The sequence below is a fragment of the Syzygium oleosum genome, unplaced genomic scaffold (genome assembly GCF_021117445.2).
Source record: "Syzygium oleosum isolate NSW1041296 unplaced genomic scaffold, Sole_v2.1 Sole_v2.01, whole genome shotgun sequence".
NCBI lineage: Eukaryota > Viridiplantae > Streptophyta > Magnoliopsida > Myrtales > Myrtaceae > Syzygium > Syzygium oleosum.
Window position 1 is genome coordinate 24592384 of NW_026607485.1, and position 20405 is coordinate 24612788.

General features: G+C 41.2%; 3 protein-coding genes across 3 annotated transcripts in view; all 3 read right to left on the bottom strand.

Moving 5' to 3' along the window:
- Positions 1 to 10543: 10543 nt before the first annotated feature.
- LOC115676039 (myosin-6-like) lies at positions 10544 to 13637 on the bottom strand. The gene is made up of 8 exons (XM_056312624.1): positions 13482 to 13637; positions 13147 to 13352; positions 12723 to 12842; positions 12147 to 12218; positions 11339 to 11458; positions 11073 to 11212; positions 10841 to 10919; positions 10544 to 10742 (listed from the first exon to the last, which is right to left on the bottom strand). Exons 1-8 carry the CDS (start codon positions 13621 to 13623, stop codon positions 10632 to 10634), a joined length of 990 nt encoding a protein of 329 aa, XP_056168599.1. The 5' UTR covers positions 13624 to 13637; the 3' UTR covers positions 10544 to 10631.
- A 197-nt stretch (positions 13638 to 13834) lies between these two features.
- Positions 13835 to 14923, bottom strand: LOC130137358 (myosin-9-like). Its single transcript, XM_056308242.1, has 4 exons — positions 14678 to 14923; positions 14395 to 14556; positions 14176 to 14307; positions 13835 to 14059 (listed from the first exon to the last, which is right to left on the bottom strand). Exons 1-4 carry the CDS (start codon positions 14678 to 14680, stop codon positions 13835 to 13837), a joined length of 522 nt encoding a protein of 173 aa, XP_056164217.1. The 5' UTR covers positions 14681 to 14923.
- Positions 14924 to 16780: 1857 nt separating this feature from the next.
- Positions 16781 to 20405, bottom strand: part of LOC115662349 (uncharacterized) — a 56723-nt gene continuing 53098 nt past the window's right edge. The window contains exons 8-12 of the mRNA XM_056320352.1: positions 19765 to 19891; positions 19576 to 19676; positions 18449 to 18587; positions 17963 to 18015; positions 16781 to 17264 (exon numbers count right to left, since the gene is read on the bottom strand). Of these exons, the coding sequence (XP_056176327.1) occupies positions 17166 to 17264; positions 17963 to 18015; positions 18449 to 18587; positions 19576 to 19676; positions 19765 to 19891 (519 nt within the window). The 3' untranslated portion in view covers positions 16781 to 17165. The remainder of the gene's footprint in view (positions 17265 to 17962; positions 18016 to 18448; positions 18588 to 19575; positions 19677 to 19764; positions 19892 to 20405) is intronic.

Here is a 20405-nt window from a genome sequence, read left to right on the forward strand (position 1 = left end):
GCTTCTCATAAATGATAGGATCAAAGTGACATCAGACCAAAATTTGTAACAAGGAAAACTTTAATTTTTTATGAGGTTAAATCAAAGCCACTACCAATACAAGTACTAGTTGATAACTCCTTAACTAGGTAAGAGGGCTAAGATTTAAGCTTGATGGTCAATGTCGAGACCATCTCTTTTGGATTAAAAAAAAACTCACAGTGGGCATTTATAAACATGGAACTTACTACTTACGTCAAGATCCTTTTATTTCACGGAAAACATTTTCCTCATTTTATGGCGTTTGGTTCGTTTAGGAAAATCAGTTAACGAAAAATGTTTTCCTAGTCAATCGAAAATATTTTTTTACCAAAGCTTAAAGTCAGGAAAATGATTTCCTTTCTGAAAGAATGGAAAAACATTTTCCAAAATATGACTAGGTATTGGTGTTTGGATCCAAAACTCTACACTTGGGCACGGAAACCCCAACGTTGGTTACCGAGTCCCGACATTCAAAATCAGGTTTCCGCGGCCGGGCCTAGGTCCATTGAGGTCGAGCCTTGGACCCAGTGCTTGAACTTGAGGTTGAGCCCCCGGCACCTATGCCCGGGTCCATTGACGTCGAGCATGAACTGTGACGCCCCAGAATGTCACGTGCGATACCTGTCCTTTCCAATTATTCTTTTAAATTGGTAATAGCATGCGGAAGCACTACAAAATTTTCGCAACATCATTTACAAGAAATTACACGAGTTTAATAACAAACATATCTTCATCTTTATACAAACATCAGTTACTATCATAACAAAATACATAGTCCTAGGAAAAAGGGTCGGGTTAACTAGCACCACTATACTAAACCAAAAGCAAGCCTAGACATCCAAACCACCATCCATCTCAGGAGTTGGTGGTCTCCCTCGATCGCTTCCCACCTCATCGGATCGGGTCGTTTCTGGCCCATCGGCTTCCACCTAGCTCATCCCCAAACCACACACCTAATAGTGGGGGTCCGCTTTAACATCCTTGAATTAACTCATCTGAGGTAACATCCGTTGTGGCCCTTCCCATACTGGGCCTCACGGCTTCTCTTTCTCATGTAATTAATGATAATGAAATACTTACCTTAATTCATTTCTCATTATGCCATTCAATGATCACATGCACTCATTAGACAAGGTGTGAATGTATGCATTTATACATACACATAGACATGCATCATATTCGTTATTAGCATATCATTTTATCCCCGACTCTCAGGCATCCTAACTCCGGGACATCCCGACACACAGGGCATCTCAATTCCGAGGCATCTCGACTCTCGAGGCATCTCAAAACACTTCCCGGGGCATCCCAACACACGGAGCATCCCAACTCCAGGGCATTATCGCCACTAATATGTGGATGGCGGAATTTACTTTCCATAATTATTCACATAACAACAATTGCATCCACAACACTCGTTTCAATAGTTAACATCCGGTACACAACACCTTTCATGTATATCATTACCTTGCCATTTTCTTATAATTACATATGTGGGTAATGATAATCACATATTTACTGCTTTTCATTTCTCATACAAGCAAAAATAACACATTCAACAAATCAACAAACGGCCACACTCGTTAAGTAGGTACACTCAGCAATAGCAAGTGAATCATAGTAAGTAATGTATTCAATAAGTGAATATGATCAAACAAATGAATATATTCAGACAAGTAAATATGCTCAGGAAGTGAATATATTCAAGAAGTGAATTGATCAAACAAATGAATATACTAAGACAAGTAAATATACTCAGTAAGTGAATATGATCAAACAAATGAATATACTCAGAAAAGTAAATACTCAATAAGTGAGTATATTCAGGAAGTGAATATGATCAAACAAGTGAATATATTCATACAAGTTAATATGACCAGTGAGTACAAAGTGGATCTGACGAGCGAATATAAGGTGAGCATGATCGGAGAACATAAGGACAATGTTATCATAAAACATAAGGTAAATATGATCAGAGAACGTAAGGTGAATATGACCAGCGAATTTAAGGTGAATATGATCAGAGAACATAAGGTGAGTATGATTAGAGATCACAAAGTGAATATTATCAGAAAACATAAGGTAAATATTACCAATGACGGGTGAGTCTGAAATCATGAAAACATCACTCTGAAGTCTAAATTCATTATTTGACATATAACATATTGCCACACTTGCAAGGAAATTCCGTCAAATACCTTTTAGGTATGTAAGTACTTATCAAAACAAATCAAATCATTCCAATATCCAATCACACCACTACTTAATTTTACTCATACCTTCCATCAAATTTAACTAACTTTTAAATTTAACAACAAGAATCAATCAAGTCAAGAGTACTAAGAAGATCATCCTAACTTAACTCCTAGAATCTTCACTTATCTTGAATAAGGACTTGACAATTTAAAACTTTGGGTCACCTCGGACAAACTTAAAAGATTAAGACTGAAACTTTGATATCACAAGTGTGGGACCTTCGCCTTTACATGTGGGGTTTGAAAATGAAAGAATGAAGAAGAGAGTTGGTAATTGGAAGTTATTGAAGTAGATATTTCTATCCTAGGATCTTGAGTATTCTCAATGATCAATCTTCACGGCCAATACAAGGTTATAAGGGGTAAAATTGATTAACCAATGTTAAAGTTATAATAACCTTGGGTTAAAATGCTAAGTGTTTCAATGAATAAGCTTCGAATGGCCCCTATGAAGTTAGCTAGGATACAAGTGACCCAACAGAATTAGTCACAAGAAGATATTTTGATAGAAAGGAAGATGACCCTCTCTATTTCGGCTAAGTATATGCATGAATCATCCTTGTATTAATGAACTAGGGTTAAAATTGATGATGTCATGCATGACATTAAAGCTAACCAAATTCAATGTCTCAAATTAAAGCATGGGTTTAAAATTTTGGTAGAAAAATGAAGAGTAGGCGTGCCAATTGAAGAGAAATCAAAGGCCAAAGAAACCAATATTCATTGATAAATTCGAAAATATCTTAAATTCACTAGAATTATTGGTAAGCCACACCGGATCTTAGGAAAATTCCAATTCAATAACTTTAAAACTCGAATATCATTAGATATGAAATTCGGAACAAACTAGCCCTTTATACAAATAATACGGTTGCGGGTTAAATACCATCATTCCACACCACTAACGTACATGTCAAAATTTATCAATCGAACTCCGAGCGATTATGGTCGCGAAAAATTGTCCTTTGCTCTTCACAAAATTAGAAGCCTACATAACATCCGAAATTCCAAGCTAAATAATGCTCAACTTTATATTCTAACTATCATCAATGAAAATAAAAAATTCCGGATGTCACAATTCTCCCCTCTCTTAAAGAAATTTCGTCCTCAAATTTTAGAACTACCTCACCATTCGAATAATTGCGAGTACTTGCATCTCATTTCATCTTCAATATGGAGGAAACTACAATCAAAATTCACCATATCCACTAATTCCACAAAATTTTTTACAGTAAGATCGCATCCTTCGGTTATGAAGATCACATTTATCATTCCAACTGATAAACACAAGTAAATTTATGTCTCACGTGACAATTCAACATACAACTTCTAAGATCAATCCTTATCATACTAAATATCTTCATGTAACACATAAAGACTTTCAATATATATTCTCCTCTTCTAAAAAGAATATCATAAGCTATCTCAACCGATCATAACTTAATTCTCAAAATCATCACTCACTATCTCTAGATCATAACTTAAGCTTCTAATCACTAGCACATCTTATCACTCCATTAACCTTGCAAATGGCGTTTGCCATTCCTTGAACTAAAGGCAGCTTACTCTAGTGTCTGTTTTTCCATGAAACTTCCGACATTTGCAAGCGCTAGAAGGATTCTTTCCATTGGAGGATATTGCTCAAAGGTCATCTTGTCTTACAAGGCCTTCACATATCACTTAACTTAGTGGCTAACTAATAAGTAACAAAAGTTACTTGTACCGCACAACCAATCAATGGCAAACACATGCATTTAGTATTTTATACTAGCAATTAACTCCTTTTTTCCAACCACTAAGCGTACCTTATCACTATCAAATTGAACCGGAATATAACATGGTACGTAATTAATTTTGATTGAATCAGCTGAAACCGAATTCAACCAACTAAACAATCGTACTATATGTCGCCCAATTCGAAACCCGCTCGGCATTTTCGGAATAAATATACCGTAGACAAATGCGATTAAATTAAAACCTTGGCCACGTCGTGAAGAAAATTTTAAAAAAAATAGTCCAAGTCCTTGTAATATCAATATGCCTCCCAAAAGTCTCCACTTTCAAGCCGCAGTGCATGGTCTTTTTTAATTCATTAGATTAGCGTACGAGGTTGACCAAAAAAAAAAAAGATTAACGTACGAGAGTTCCTTTCCCCGCTGTCACTAGGGAAAAGGTCAACTCCACGCGTCCCCCACTCGGCCATACGTAACCGGTAGAGACTGTTTTTTCGAATTTAGCTCGAAATTTTTTTTTCCTTCGAATTTAGCATATTCAGTTTTAACTCTAGACACCAATTTGCACCTTGATATTAGTTAGTATTCTGAGTTTACTTACAACATCGTTATTTTTATTTAAAAAATACCCAAACCAAAATCTAAAATTTCCAACCTCACACTAACTCGAAACCTAACTCATCCGTTACTGGCCATCGTGATCTGCCACCATTCTTGTCTCCGTCTTACTCGTTGTCGAGCGCTGACGACCTCAACGCTAACAATGATATATGCGACGGATAGATGATGGATATCGAAGTAGACGGTTTAGTCCGACGGGGCATTAAAATCCCTTTTTCTCGTGTCTAAATCAAGAATTGAATTTTATGACATTAAAATCAATTGATGATTTGATAAATAGGTTTGGCCGCATCAAAATCATGCAAATAAGCCACCCCATTTATGAAAGTATTTTAAATCCAATTCGCACCCCGTCAACATTTTATGAAATCAATCGTACTATATGTCGGCCCCGATATGCACCGGCTCAGCATTTTCAAGATAAGAGCACCGTAGAAAAATGCAATCATTTTAAACTTTAGCCACGTGGAGAAGAATATATAAAAAAATGAATTGAAAAAGAATAGTCCACGTCCTTAAAATATGACTTCCAAAAGTCTCGAACTTACAAGCAAGCTGCATGGTGCTTTGCTTAGTTGGATTCGCCATCGTTGGGTCTTTTTTAAAGATGCTAGAGTGACGGTGCATAAACCAACCTTTTTTTTTTTTTTTGTGTATTTTTCCCCAAATCACAAGTTCTTCCAACCAAAAAACGAAATTGGTTAGAAGGCTCATCGAGTTGGTTGATTTGGCGTCGCTCAAGGTATAATGTCGGACTATGATCTTAACAGAAGATGGTTTTTCGACTCCACGATTGAGTCGGATTTGAGTTTAATTTAACTCGACTCGACTCGATTACGATAAAACCAAATTCTATTGCGGAGTGTAGAAATCAACTCCTGTTCTCATAGAAAAATAAATAGATTTCATTTTCACGTTGCTTCCTTTTGCGCATGCATCGGCATATCGTATGTTCATGGCCTAACTACTTGTTGTTCATGTTTTTTTCCAAAAGGGCTTGCAGTTGCAGTCGCAAAGTCACTACTAATACCACGGCGCATCGAGTCGACGGTATCTTTGGCTACGTAAGAGAAAGTTTTTTGTGATATAATGTGGTAGACCTATCAGTGCTTTAAAGTTGCCGACGGAGTTGGTGGAGTTATTGGCGGTAGCCACCGTGCCCTTGGCCGGAGACCTAATTCGGTTAATTAGTGACATTCGCCCTATTGCTGCCTAGTAGATAACTTCCTTAACTAGGTAAGAGAGCTAAGATTGAATCTCGATGGTCAATGAGGAGACTCCCTCTTTTGGATTCAAATAAGCCGAAGTGGGCACTTATAGACACGGAACTTTCTTAATTACATCGAATTCATCCACGGTCAAATCTTGTTTCCATGCACTAAACTCGCTAAGTATCGTATCTTACGTTACAAAAGATTATACATTTTGAAATCCAAAACGAAAAAGAAAAAAAATGAGAGCATCACTGTCGAATCGAACCGGATTGTTACAAGGCACGTGATTAAATTAGATCGAGTCGACCGAAACCTTATTCAACCAACCAAGCAATCGTCCTTATAATATGACTTCCAAAAGACTCAACACTTTCAAGCTTGCATGGCATGTTTACAAGGTGCGTGATTAAATTAGATTGAGGCGACCGAAACCTTATTCAACCAACTAAGTAATCGTCCTTACAATATGACTTCCAAAAGACTCGGCACTTTCAAGCTGCATGGCATGGTTACAAGGTACAGGATTAAATTAGATCGAGTCAACGAAAACCTTATTCAACCAACCAAGCAATCGTCCTTATAACATGACTTCCAAAAGACGCGGCACTTTCAAGCTGCACGGCACGGTGCTTAGTTGGATTACGTTGGATGGGAATGGATGCTGTCTGTTGGGTCGGCGACCGGGAGTCGCGGCCTTCTTCACCGGCGGAGTTGGCCGGTGGTTGGTCTTGGCCTCGAGAATAATTTGCGGCTTTTCACATGGTTGACCAGCGACGATCGAAAAGAATATCGTATAAAAATGGGATTTTTTTTTTTCTTTTGCGAATTTTGCTCGGAACAAAAGGGATGCGCCAAGACTCAAATCGCCAAACCTAATGTAATGACGCCCGTTGATCGTATATGTAATAGATATTGTAATTATTTTCCTTTTTTAAAGTTGTTACGAAACAAGTTTTTACCTTAGGGTTAATATCACGAAAAACTCCAAACTGGTACATCCGTGACAAATTTACCTCAAACTAATTTTTTGACCATCAAAAACCCCAAACTGATACATTTGTGACAAATTTACCTTCCGTTAAATTGTATTAATACCACGGAAATCACAAATCGATACATCTGTGACAAACGGAGGCTAAAAACCCATACCAGTACACCTGTCAATTACCACGTGTCATTTAACTCAACAATTCGATAGTAAAATTTAACGGAACTCACCAAGGGTAAATTTGTCGCAGGTATACCAGTTTGGGGTTTTTGGTGGTAAAAAAATTAGTTTGAGATAAATTTATCACAAGTGTGCTAATTTTGGGTTTTTTCGTGGTATTAACTCTTTATCTTATTAGGACTTCCCACTATTTCATTTACTCTCAAAATAACACTTTTGCATATTCAATTTTAACTCTAGACACCAATTTGCACCTTGATATTAGTTAGTACACTGACTTTATTTACAACATCGTCATGTTTATTTAAAAGATACTCAAACCAAAATCTCAAATTTCCAACCCCACACTAACTCGAAACCTAACTCATCCGTTACCAACTATCGTGACCTGCCACCATTCTTGTCTCCGCATTGCTCGTTGTCGAGCGCTGGCGACCTCAATGCTAAGACATCTCTCTCAAATGACTTTAAGAATGTCTTAACATCTCTATCTATTAACTTTACTCTAACTCAAAAAAGAAAAGAAAAAAGGGTCATGCTTTTGTATTAACTACATAACAAAAAAGTTGTCTACAACCCAACTTTGAATTTTGCTGCTGAATTTCTCGAAGTATGATAAAGCTCGTCTTTCAAGTGGGTTCAAATGAGTGCAACTTCTGAAGCCAGGAGCTCGGAGTACGTAGCCCGAATGATACATGAACTCACTCAATTATTTCAAACAAATTATAGTGGAGTTCGTACGTATGGAGAAGGGAATGTTTGTGCCTGACTGGTTGGTCGGTTAGGCAAACGATTCTGGTGATGTAAATCCATGGCGACGCAGCTCTGTTTTCCACTCAATCGAGAAACAGGGGACTCAACCAAATTCTGCAGAATCAAGTGATTTCTGTAATATTCGCATGAATTAGCAGCAAGACTCGCTAGATCTGGCGAAAGCCCTTGGCGAGGCCATCGCGGCCCCGCCAGCCGCGGGTGAGGCGACCTCGCTAGATCTGGCGAAAGCCTTCGCCGCCTCGCCTGCAGCCGGCGGGGCCGCAATGGCCTCGACAAGGGCCTTCACGGCCATACCGGCCGATGGCGAGGCAGCCCTCGCCCAGTTTGGCCAAGGGCAATGCCTCCGGCGAGGGTCACCGGCGACCCTTGCCAACCTTGAAAAAAAAATGAAAAATAAGAAAGATAAAGAAAAATAAAAATTCAAAAAAATCAATAAAATAACACTAAAAAAATCCACATCGGATGGAAATTTAATTAAAAAGCCACGTAGGACGATTTCCCGGAAGTGGCGCTCAAATGATTTTTTTTTGCCGGAAGTGGCACTTAAGTGATCTTTTTTTACCGGAAGTGACACTTAAGTGAGCGAAAAAAAAGTTATGGCACTCAAGTAAGCGCCGTACGAAAGTTATGGCACTCCTAGTGTCCTTATCCCGATTTTCAGTGCCAGTCGTTGTTAAAAAGTGGTTATTTCAGTGCCAAGCGCACACCAGCACAAATTTCACATTAATGTTGCCTCACTCTCGATCCACCACCCTGGCTTGTAAGAGCGAGAATGATAACCATTCTGTTCCAAAAATCAATTTCTGACCAAAAATAGATTTTTTTATTTCTATTCCCTGGACTAGTTTCTGAGCAAAAATGCACGTTTGATAACAACATAAAATTTCTGTTTCCGAAATAGAAATTCGTTTGATAACGATACAAAATTTTTCCCTTCCGGGTGGCCGACGGAGGACGGTGGGTGGCGGAGGACGGTGGCCGGCAGTAGCGGAGGACGGAGGCCGGTGGCGGTGTAACACCCCGGGTCTACACTGTGTAATATTGTCCGCTTTGGGCCCACTGACCCTCACGGCTTTAAAACGCGTTACGGGATAGGCCACCCAGGCCTTATAAGCAACCCCGGGACTCCTCCCTAAGCGATGTGGGACGGAGAGATGCCCCCTTGCCATCTTAAAAGCTCGCCGGAGCCGCTCCTTGTCCGGGTCCTTGAACCCCGGCGACCATTCCCGCCCTCGTCGGACCGGGTCGTTACATTCTCCCTCCTTCGAGCACGGCGTCCTCGCTGTGGCCCCACACGCGGTCGGGAGTCGGCTCGATACTACTTGTAACACCCCGGGTCTACACTGTGTAATATTGTCCGCTTTGGGCCCACTGACCCTCATGGCTTTAAAACGCGTTACACAGGATAGGCCACCCAGGCCTTATAAGCAACCCCAGGACTCCCCCTAAGCGATGTGGGACAGAGAGATGCCCCCTTGCCATTCTAGAAGCCTTCCAAGAGCCGCTCCTTGTCCAGGTCCTTGAACCCCGGCGACCACTCCCCGCCCTCGTCGGACCGGGTTGTTACAGGCGGGAGGTGGTCGGAGGCAAGAGGCATCCGGCGGTGGGTGGCTGGCGGCGTCGGGGGCGGAGGACGGTGGTAAGAGGCAGCCGGTGGAGAACGGTGGTCGAAGGCAAGAGGCAACCGGCGGCGGAGGACGGTGGCAGGCGGCCTGCGGTGGACGGCGGCGGCCAGCACCGGGCAGTGGAGCACGGCGGCCGGCGACATCTGGTGGTCGGTGGCGTAGAGTGGCGGAGGACGGTGGCTAGCAGCAAGAGGCTGCTGGCAGTGGAGCACGACGGCCAGCAGTGGAGGACGGTGGCCGGCGTCGGGCGGTGGAGCATGGCGGCCGCTGGCCTCGAGTGGCTGCCGGCGTTGGGCGGCGGAGGACGGTGGCTGGCAGTGGACGGTGGCCGGCAGGTGGTGACGAAGGACGGCGGGAGGCGGCGATGGGCGGGTGGTGGCAAATGGCTGAGGATGGCGGCGAGAGGAGGCGGTCAGCAAAGGACGGCTGCGGGAGGCGGCCGACGGCGGGAGGCGGTCGACGGGGGGAGGCGGCGAGAGGCGGCCGACGGCGAGAGGCGGCCGACGGTGGCGGGAGGTGGCCGGTGGCAATAGCGAGCGGCGAGTGGATAGCCGACTAGTAACGAGGGCGAGCGATAAGAAGAGTTTTTATTTCTCTTTTTTATTCCAGAAATAGAAAATTAGATTTTTTTTACTTTCGATTTCTATTCCAAACCTGTTCTCAGAAACAAAAAAATAGAAAAATAGATAAATATAATGATTATCATTCGCGACTTAATTGTTCTTTTCATTTTTCTTTATTAGGTTCATTCATAAAACGGGGTTCAAAATTATTGAATCAAAACAAATACGTTAAGTGCTTCTCTCTTGTACAAGGAAACTATGTAAACTACAGCTACAAGGCATTCCCGCATAACAATTCCTCTAGCGTACTTTGAGCCTATGTCTTCTGTTACAGTTTCTGAAGTGGCGGCTTATGCCCATAACATTTGGAGTTTGGAAGGAGGGTGGACGTGGAGGGAAAGGAGGGAGAAATATACACATGAAAATGCCACATAGACTTAAAAAAATAAAAGCAACTGAAATTAAAAGTTTAATTTTGAAAGCCACATAATTAATTTGGCCAGAATTTCTCGCCGGTAACACTTAAGTGATCATTTTTTCTTCGATTTGGCATTTAAGTGAGTCGACGAAAACTTTTGGCATTAAAGTGAGCGCCGTACAGTACACAACTTTTGGCACTCCTAATGTCCTTTTCCCTACAATAAAGCCTTGTTGTTCTCAATCCTCTTGCTCATCTATTGTGTTCCAAATACATATACACTTGCACACAAGGTTCCGCAAAATTCGACATGTACCATACTTCTTCACAGGTGTTGGCCTCCGTTGTTCCTGCTTATAAAGGTTTTTAAGAAACAGATACACAAAGTGAGATACGGTAATGTACATCCAGAACCATGAGTAGAGATGATAAAGTTGCGTTGTATTACATTTATCCCATTCTCCACGATTACATGTTCCCAAAGTATTTGGTTCTCATTTTCCATGTCAGAGATTTTCTCGACCAGCCTTCAGATAGGAAGAAAAAACGTCTTTGACATGAGAACTAAGGAGAAATCCAAAAAGAGGAAAAGAAGAAAACTGGAAACCCATTGACTGGTTTAACATTGCATTATTCATTTTTAACGTGGACAGTAATTAGGCAAGCAAGAAGAAAAGAACCTTTGCATATCTGTCTTCATCTCAATCATCTTTGACTCTTCCTTCAGAGCTTGCTTCAGTCTTTCTTCACCAATCTTTTTTGTCTCCTCATACTTTTTCTCAGTGTCACCAATTTTCTTTTCCAGAGAATTGATCAAACCCTGCAATTATTTGAAAAAGGTAATTCCCGATGTAAAAGATAGGACCTCCATACAGGCATCTAAACATTTTATAACTCTCATAAGTAGATGATGGTGAACATGCAGATACAGCTCCAACTATCTTACCTTGAGTCTTTCGATTTCAATTGAAAGCAACTCTTGGGTTTGCTTGAATTGAAGTTGTTTGTCATTCAAAGCAGACTGTAGTTTTGCATTTTCTTGATTCTTTGACCCTTCTAAATCAGCCTGCAAAATTTTAGCAAAATGAACAAGAAATTAGGGAGCATTTGTTTGAGTGAAAGAATTTTTCGCGAATTAGTTTTCTGGACTTTCACGCATCTGGTTTGCTGAAAATGATCAGTCGACGGAAAACTAATTACGGTCAAAGAAAATATGTAAGTTTAAAGTTAGGAAAATGAATTCCCTAACTTGAAAAGGGGAGAACATTTTCCTGAAAATTGATTTCTCGGAATCATTTTCCTTTATCATGAAGTTTTGCCCAACACAAACACTCTTAAAACTTTTATGATATATATACATTACACAAACAATTGCCTGAGAAACTCATTACTGCTTCTCAACAAAATCCTCTGATTCTAAGCCAAAAAGCAACAAGACATGAAAGTTTCCGAACGAAGCAATAGATAACTAGCTATCAAGTAACTTTTCAATGACTAAAACTCACGGAAATAATCAAGTCTTATATTTGTCCAAGGCCTTATTAATCTTGCATGCATTGGAAACGAGACAGCCAAACCTAGGAGACCTTATACTGTGGAGGAAGACCTCCGACCAATGAGCGGCACATGTATGGCCTTGCTCTCCACGCAAATGAAACAGCAATAAGGACCATAACTTCAGCAAATAAAATCTAAAGTTAAAACTTAGACTATAGCTGACGGAGATTGTAAGGATAGAATGCCATGAGACTTACTCTCCTGCGTTTCTCCAGTTGTAAGTTCCACGTAAGTTCTTCCACTTGTTTTTCTAGCTTATTTGTGGCAGCCTGTGTAAACACAGGGAAAGAACCTATTACTAAATCGAAAAGAACGGGCATGGTCTCCAAATTTTTCAGAAAGACCACACAACTGGTAAAGAACATGGGCAAGGAATGCATGGCAACTTCAACTGCTCATCAAAATTTCCACCTTGAAAAATGAGTCCGAGAATTTGACAAGTCAAACATGCAACGGCGACAGCAGAACAAGCAAGTCATTAAGTCATTATGAGGTACACTTTTCAGTAGCCCTGATGATTTATTTTCCTTTGCAAATACCACCATTCTATCCACGTCTGCCTGTCTCCTTCATCCAACTTCCAAAATCACATTTTCCTACTAATTCAATGTACCTTTTTTCTTGAAAAATTGCACTTACTACACTGCATCGATTTTCTTTTTGTGGACAATTGGAAAGAATTAAAATCAGACGAACAAGTCCAAACTGAATTTCCACTAACAATATACCAAACGATCGGAAAAAAAGTCATATGACGAAAGAAAACAAATTACCATCTTAAGCTTCCGCAGTTCTCTACGAGCAACTCCCCCTCTCCATGCACACTGAGTTGTAAGTGCTGCCTTTTCAGTATCCAGATATTGGACCCGTGCCAGGTATTTGCGACAATGACTCTGGAAAAAAGAAAATAGAGAGAGAGAGAGAGAGAGAGAGAGAGAGAGAGAGAGAGAGAGAGAGAGAGAGAGAGAGAGAGAGAGATTATTCCGAAGTGATATAAAACAGAAAAGAGAAGTATGGAATCCTATAAAGATCAGTATTTTAAGCAAAAAAAGACATTATTATGTAAACCTTTTACAAGGAAATCGGATGACACGAACATTAGCAGAGGCAAAGATTGCTTCGAACTCCTCGGTGGAAGCAAAAGCTTGGACTGGCAAAAGGATTGCAAACCACTCTGGATGAAGAATGGACGCCTACCTGAATAACGATAGCAGCTTTGATTTGCTTTCTCAGTCGTAGCTCGCATCGAGCAGCCATCCCATGTAAGCCTGTCTGTATACATATGGCTGAGGAACACAAGTCCTTATATGCTTTTCTAGCAATATGCATACGCAAATATTTCTGAATCCTGAGGCAGGCAGCTTCATGCCACATGCTCTCATATATGTGACGTGCGAGTTGTACTGAAATTGGAAAAAGAAGAAACTTCAGGCTATATACACAACCAGTTCCCATGTTTAGTATGTGAAATGACCGAAATACAGATTCCCCCAAAGTTAAAGAGACGAGTATGACACCTACTGAGCATATACCTTGGCAAACAGCTTGAATAAGCATAGCAGACTTTTGGAGCAAGACAAAACTTCGCCTTGCCAAATAAGAACGCGTTTTTCTCTGAATGATGCTTGCCGATCTTCCTAAGACCTCAGTCCTACGAGCATCAAATTGTGCCATTTGAGTAGCTCTGAGAAATACTTCTGTTTTACCAATCTGCAAATATAAATTTTATCTTAGTTCATGTCCGAAATTTCAACCCAGTGCCAGAACCAATCCTATCAAGAAACGCATTGCATTGCCCCATTAGAAATCATTAGTCATCTTAATTTATGGCCGGAAAATGTTCTCCATGACTGAGGCCATTGCATGTCCTTAGAGAAATCAAAAGTCACAAAAGACAAATGACCATTGCGATTCGGGTGGGAAGTGAAGAGGCGTGGAGGTGGAGGTGGAGGTGAGTGGCCATGGACGGTAAGGTCGGCCATCTGCAATGTCTATCTCCTCTGCGGTCAAGAACTTCAGGAGCAAGAATCCCAAATTGGTCCACAAATTCAAAAAAGGGCCTTCTTGTTGGATATCCAGCACAACTTATCCTATTGGCCTCCATAACAACCTAAAGTGCAATAGCGAGAGAGGAAAAAAAGGTCAGAAAGAATTAAGAACAGCAGCAGATTGGTTTGAGGCAACCAAACTTGTTCCAAGGCTACTGAATTCCAGTAAAAGTACTACCCCACAACGCAGTTGTTGTAAATCATTTATACTCTCAGAAATGTCTGGCTTGAGAAGGTTATTTGGCTTCACACATCGTATATAATGTGGCTCAGTAGCACTCAAAGTTTCAAGCAATGTCTGTAATTGTTGCTGCATAAGTCAATAGGGACGCTATTAGTAAGACATAAGAAATGATGAAGTCGGCAATCAGGCATAAGAGATCAAGCAAACATGAACCTTGAATCGAGATCCTATTAACCACAAGTGCTTTAACTGTTTGGAAGACTCCTCAGCCGGAGGCGGAAATAATCCAGAAACAAAAGACCATTGAGAAGCACTCAAGAGTGCTTGATGTTCTGCAATAACATAGTCTTTGTTCTTGTCTAAGAAAAGTTCAGCCTGACAGAAATACCAAAAACAGACAGAAATACGATGCAATGAGCAGTCACATTCGACGAAAGATTTAGCTAGCACAAAGATCATTCCACAGACCGAAGAATATGTCAACAAACACTTGTACCATTTTGACCGAACACGATCCAGTCAGAAACTCCTCTCCTCTCTAAACAAAACCGTCCAACCGGCCACCAACAAACTTCGACTTCTTCGTTCTCGCAGAAGCGTCCGGTTCACTCCTCCAAGCAAACACTCCGAAGAAGAGCAAAACCCAAAAAACATTCACGTCACAAAATGAAAAGCTTCAAATTCTTCGAAAGAGAAAGAGAGAGTATCGATTGGCAGAGATTTTCTGGAAGCCGTTTTCGTGTGCTCCTGGCCCTTCTCTGCGTTTCTCCATCAATGTTTACGAAAGATATTTATGCATGCGTTCCTCCTCCTCCTTTCCCGCCCCTCCGCGCTTTCTGCTGTCAAAGTCAACACTCGGAGAGTTTTGTTAATTACGGAAAGCTTGTCATTACGGGTTTGATTAAGAAGACCGATACAACAGCTTGTCAAGGACAGCTCAACCTTTGTACACGTGGGTCATTATCGGACTCAGGGGGGACAGCTCAGCTCACGACCGGGCGTTAAAATTTCTTTCCCTCTTACATAATTCAGGATTCGTGAATTTTATGAAATCCAAAATCAATTGACGGTTTGATAAACAAGTTTGGCGGCATCAAAATCACGCAAATAAGGCACGCGGCTTACGAAAGAATTTCAAATCCAATTCGCAACCCGTCGGCGTTTCATGAAATCAATCGCACTGCATGTCGGCCCGGATTTGCACCCCGCTCCGCATTTTCGAAATAAGAACACCGTAGAAAGATGCAATTGATTCAAAACCTCGGCCACGCCGTGAAGAGAAGTTAAAAAAAGAAATGAAAAAGAATAGTTCCCACGTCCTTATGATATGACTTCCAAAAGTCTCAAACTTCCAAGTAAGTTGCATGGTGCTGCCCGGTCGGATTCGCCGTTGATGGGGTCTTTCTCTATTTCATTCGATTAGCGTACGAGAGTTGCTTTGCGCGTCGAAGCGCCTCCACCTGACGTCATCCTACGGACGTGTCGGATGACGTGGACATGATGTGAAGAAGGGGAGAGAGGATCGGAGAGGGACGGTCTCGATTGAGGGGGGGGGCCGATGTTCGGTGCGATCGCGTCCGTTGGATGGGAATGCTGATGGGTCTTAGCCTCGAGAATAATTTACCGCTTTTCACGTGGTCGACCACTGACGATCGATTTTTCTTTTTCTTTTTCTTGGCATAAAATATGGATTTTTGTTTTTTCCGAAATTAGCCCGAAACAAGACAGATGCAACTAGTTGAAGAAGAAAGTCTCACCTGGACCCGGATCGCCGAACCCAGCGCAATCACAGCCGTTGATCGCATATGTAATGCTCATGAGATTAGCAATTATGATACCGGTCCATGTGGACCTGTATCTAGATAAGAATGTAAGTTTTTTTCGTTCTTTTTAAAGATATTACAACATTAATTTTAATCTTTTTAAGATTCCGCCCTATTATATTCACTTTCAAATACACAGTTTTTGCACATTCAGTTTTAACCCTAGACACCGATTTGCACCTCGATCTTGGTTAGAATTCTAGATTTACTCACAATGCTAGTTATTTTTATTTCAAAAATACCCAAACCAAAAGCTAAAATTTCCAAATCCCCATGCTAACCCGAAACCTAACTCATCCATCGCCGACCACCGTGACCTGCCACCGTGCTGGTCACCTTGCTCATTGTTGAGCATCGACGATGTCAACACTAACATCTCTCTCTCTCTCTCAAATGAATTTAAGAATGTATTAAACATATTATACTATCTATTAACTTTACTATAACTCAAAAAAAGAAAAAAAAAAGGTTCACGTTTTGTATTAACTCCATAGTTTCATCGTCGGTTCTTGGATTGGGGGTTGATGCTTTCTAGGCCGTTTGATATAGATGGGTCAACCCGTTGAGCTAAGATTGGCAATCAAATTTTCACTCCTTGAACATGTAGGTTACATTATAAAGTTTATTACCTTCGTTTTTGTGGATTGTTTTTGCTTAATTTCGTTGGCGTGGACCATGACTTGGCACTTCGCGTAATACGAAGCAACAATGCAGAGACCGTTGTGACGATAACATTACAAGGAAACCTGTTATTCGAGCGTGTCGCTGTGTCGAACTTTGCCGAGTGCAATTTGATGATTTTATCACAGTTATGCAATGTCATTTGGTCAACATGAACGATGAGCGCGTCATGATATTCGACAGCAACCAACTAGGCGACTTAGTAATATACAAAGCCCAAAGATCTCTGAATGTAACTTGGGATCGAATTCATGTGGATTTTGTATCCATCGACAAGGACGGACATTGTTGGAGCAAAGTGTTTTCCATGTTCGTCATTGTGCTCTCCAAAAGGCACACTTAGACATAGCCAATCTTCCATAACTAATTAGCAGGTATACATAGACTTGATCTCCATGAAAACTCAATTATCCAATGTTCCATAACCAATCGGTGTGCTCCATGAGTCGCCATTACATGGAAGACTTTCTGTGTTTGATTTCACAGAATTGCCGGTTTGTCTAAATACGGAGCCAAAAATGGATCGGTCCGGAAGGGAAGACCAGTTCTAGCTCCCAGTTGCTTGCACCCAGCAGCCGCCTGGAGTTGAATAATGGTGGGATGAAAAGAACAACTCATAAGCGATTAGTATGACAAAATTATGTGATGTTCCTGTCTTTCGTCTGACTTAACTAAGTTCAGACACTTTCTAGGTAGCAACTATAATTCTCTTGTCACTTCATCAATTCAAAGGAAGAAAGTCTACATGAAGGGATGTATCGAGAACCGAAACAGAACGATCACGCAGAAATCAGAGAAAATAGACGATGTACGAATTTACCCAGGTTCACCCTCGAATAGGGCTACGTCCTGCAAAGAGATTTCACTATATTTTCGGTTTACAGCCACTCAACTCGTTACAATGATCAGAAAAACGAGCAAAATATATATGTGCCCCAAACGGGCCCAAAACCTAAACCTATACGAAATCTCTTAATCTCGCACCATACGGGCCAGCTTAAATAAAAGCCCAAACCCGTTGAGGTTTCGGGGGCGCTGCCCCCGAGCCCCCGCCCGCTCACCGGCGAGCGGGGCAGCCGTCCGCTGACCCCGAACCCCCGCCCGCTGACCGGGCAGCGGGGCACCCGTGTCGGGGGCGCTACCCCCGAACCCCCGCATTCCGCACGTAGGGGTCACATGTCATCAGATAACACTTCAGTGTCCCTAAGCTCACGTGGGCGTACCCGGTGTGAAAAACAAGGGTCTCCGAAGTATTCGCCAACTCCAACACTACTTACCACTGTGGCAGCAAATGGAAGCATCTTTTCCGGGCCCATGTTCATACACAATGCTGCAAGAACGAGAACGAAAGTAGAACACGTCAAGGTCTTCATCCGAGAGAACCGATGCATTTGCACATTTATATGTTGGTGTGGAGTGTCATGTGGTATGTCGCTCTAACATATCATACTTTGTCTATCTACGATTGATGGTTAAATATCATGTGATAGGGAGCATACGACCTTTTGTAAAGTTTATGATGCAAAAGTAATTTGCAACCAAATAATACTGTTGACCATGGTCTGGCCCATGCGGGATACTTGCATGATTATCTCCGAGTTTATGATTTACATTGTCATTTATCACGTGACAGAATATGAGTAATGGGAAACAGTTAGTCAAAATATGGAGTGAGCAACCAAGCTGTGCTATCCCACCATGAAAATGAAGCATGATTAACTGCACAAACAAATGGAGAGTTTCTAATCTATAGCTAAGCCTACCATAGAGAATAGCTCCGGTGAAAGCATCGCCGGCACCAGTTGTGTCGACTAGTTCTGATGGCGGTATCCTTTCGGCAGTACCCACGAGCAATCTACCGGTCAATGTCCCAATTCCGTTTGCTTTCAGTTTTACCACTTTCTGACAGGAAAACAAATTGTCGTTAGTTATTATTCCAATGTAATCAATGCAAACCAGACAATGTCATGCATTTCCAAGCTAGAACAATAATGAGCGCGGGCACTTCAAGTATAAAACCAAATTTCTACCCTAGGAGTGTCGTGTGCTTCTAAAATGGAAGGTACTACAAACTATTAGAAACTGCCAAGCTGCCTTTGAGCAACATTGCCAAAATATTTTTCTCCCCCAATCACATCTAATGAATGAAGTAATCGGGACAAAACAGAAAATGGGAAAATTTATTTGTTGGTTGTACTGTAGTAGTAAATGGAAACCCGCCTTCCATTCGAGGATCATGGAGAGGGTGATTTGTGTAAGGCAACTACCATTCGAGATTGCTTACGTTGTGTTTAAACATCATATCTTATTTTTCCTTATTGCAAGGTATGCGACTTGGATCCTTCATCGATGGTATGGGACTTCGATGTGTGGTTTATATGGCCCAGGGCTCACCCACCTCAATACTAGCTTTTGGGAAGTAAGATGAGAGTTCATAACGGATTTTAAATTCATTAGCATAGAAGTACTTGACTGAATCAGGCTTCCTTTCCTAGACTACTTTGCTTATAAGCATAGAGGATTGACAAGGACCTGCTCATTCTGAACAATTGTAATCCGGACAATGGCTAGAGGAAAAGTATAACCAGCATTTTCAAGAGTAGACTTAAGAAGATATCTGGCAACAAGTTAGAAAAAGAGATTCATTTCAATGCAACGGGAGGACACATTTTCACATTCAATTATACAATTGGTTGATATGTTCAATCTCATAATTCATTTTTGACTAAGCGACTTACTATTATCAAAAAGTCATGCATTATCAGTAGATAGTAATTGGGAATTGTTGAAATTCAGCACAGAAAGCTGCTCTAGTATCTCCAACTGGCTTTAAACACAATAATAACACAACGAGAAAGCTTATTTGACGTCGATTAGCAAAGCACATTACCGATGGAATGCACATTGGTCTGGCTACACTATCATCCTTTTCTTGCTCCAAAGAGTGCAATAAGCTATCGGCATCTTCTTCTCCCATCGGAGGGTTCTCTGCTGTACATAAAGTGAAGACTTAAGCATCGGTTGAAGGCATTCCTGCGTAAGGGGAAAGAAAAGGTCACGGCCGGAGTCCCGAACTTACCATCTGATGATCTCTCCAGCATCAGGCATCCATGTTTGCCCAAGGTCACGATTGCGAATTTCAGTTTTGGTAATCTAAGAAGTATGGATAAAAGGGCACTAGGCAAAGATGGTGCCTCTGTCCATGCCTGTTGTACATAGAAATCATGTTGCATTCAGAGTTTATTGACAAACTGAACAGCCAATAAGCACACAGCGAAAGCAGACGAAAGCTCCAATAAATGGCTCGAACCGTTTATATCTGACAATGTTGACCAAATGTAGATGTCCAATGTGTCAAGGTTACTAGCTAACTTATACAAAGCATCAGAGGAAACTCGTGGAACATTTATATATTGAGTACTACATGCGATGAAGTGCGACAAGTTTCTAGCAAAAGCATTCAGTAAACCAAACTCAGCAAAGTTTCCTTAATAAACAATAATTTGATAGTCGAATATCAAATGTCTTTCCTAGCAGATGAGTAGCAGCTTTATCATCCGGCTTAGAGTTTAATAATCAACAATAGACTGGACTGCCCTATAGTTGGTTTACCTGCAGAAATTTAGCTGAACATACGACATAATCCAATAATTGAAGAAGACCTTCCAATCCTGGCCTTTTCTTTTCTGCATCAAGCAGAATGGGTATATTTTGCGCAGC

Bases quoted from the DNA above. Each gene is read 5' to 3' on its own strand.
- LOC115676039 (XM_056312624.1), bottom strand. From the start codon at position 13,623: ATGGCACAATTTGATGCTCGTAGGACTGAGGTCTTAGGAAGATCGGCA. The intron at 12,219-12,722 runs GTAATTTGTTTT...GTGTTTACACAG, and splicing joins AACTGCGGAAGCTTAAGATG to GCTGCCACAAATAAGCTAGA. The intron at 10,743-10,840 runs GTAATACAACGC...CTTTATAAGCAG, and splicing joins TCGTGGAGAATGGGATAAAT to GAACAACGGAGGCCAACACC.
- LOC130137358 (XM_056308242.1), bottom strand. The intron at 14,308-14,394 runs GTTCATGTTTGC...TGACTTATGCAG, and splicing joins TAATAGGATCTCGATTCAAG to CAACAATTACAGACATTGCT. The intron at 14,060-14,175 runs GTAGTACTTTTA...ATTGCACTTTAG, and splicing joins TACAACAACTGCGTTGTGGG to GTTGTTATGGAGGCCAATAG.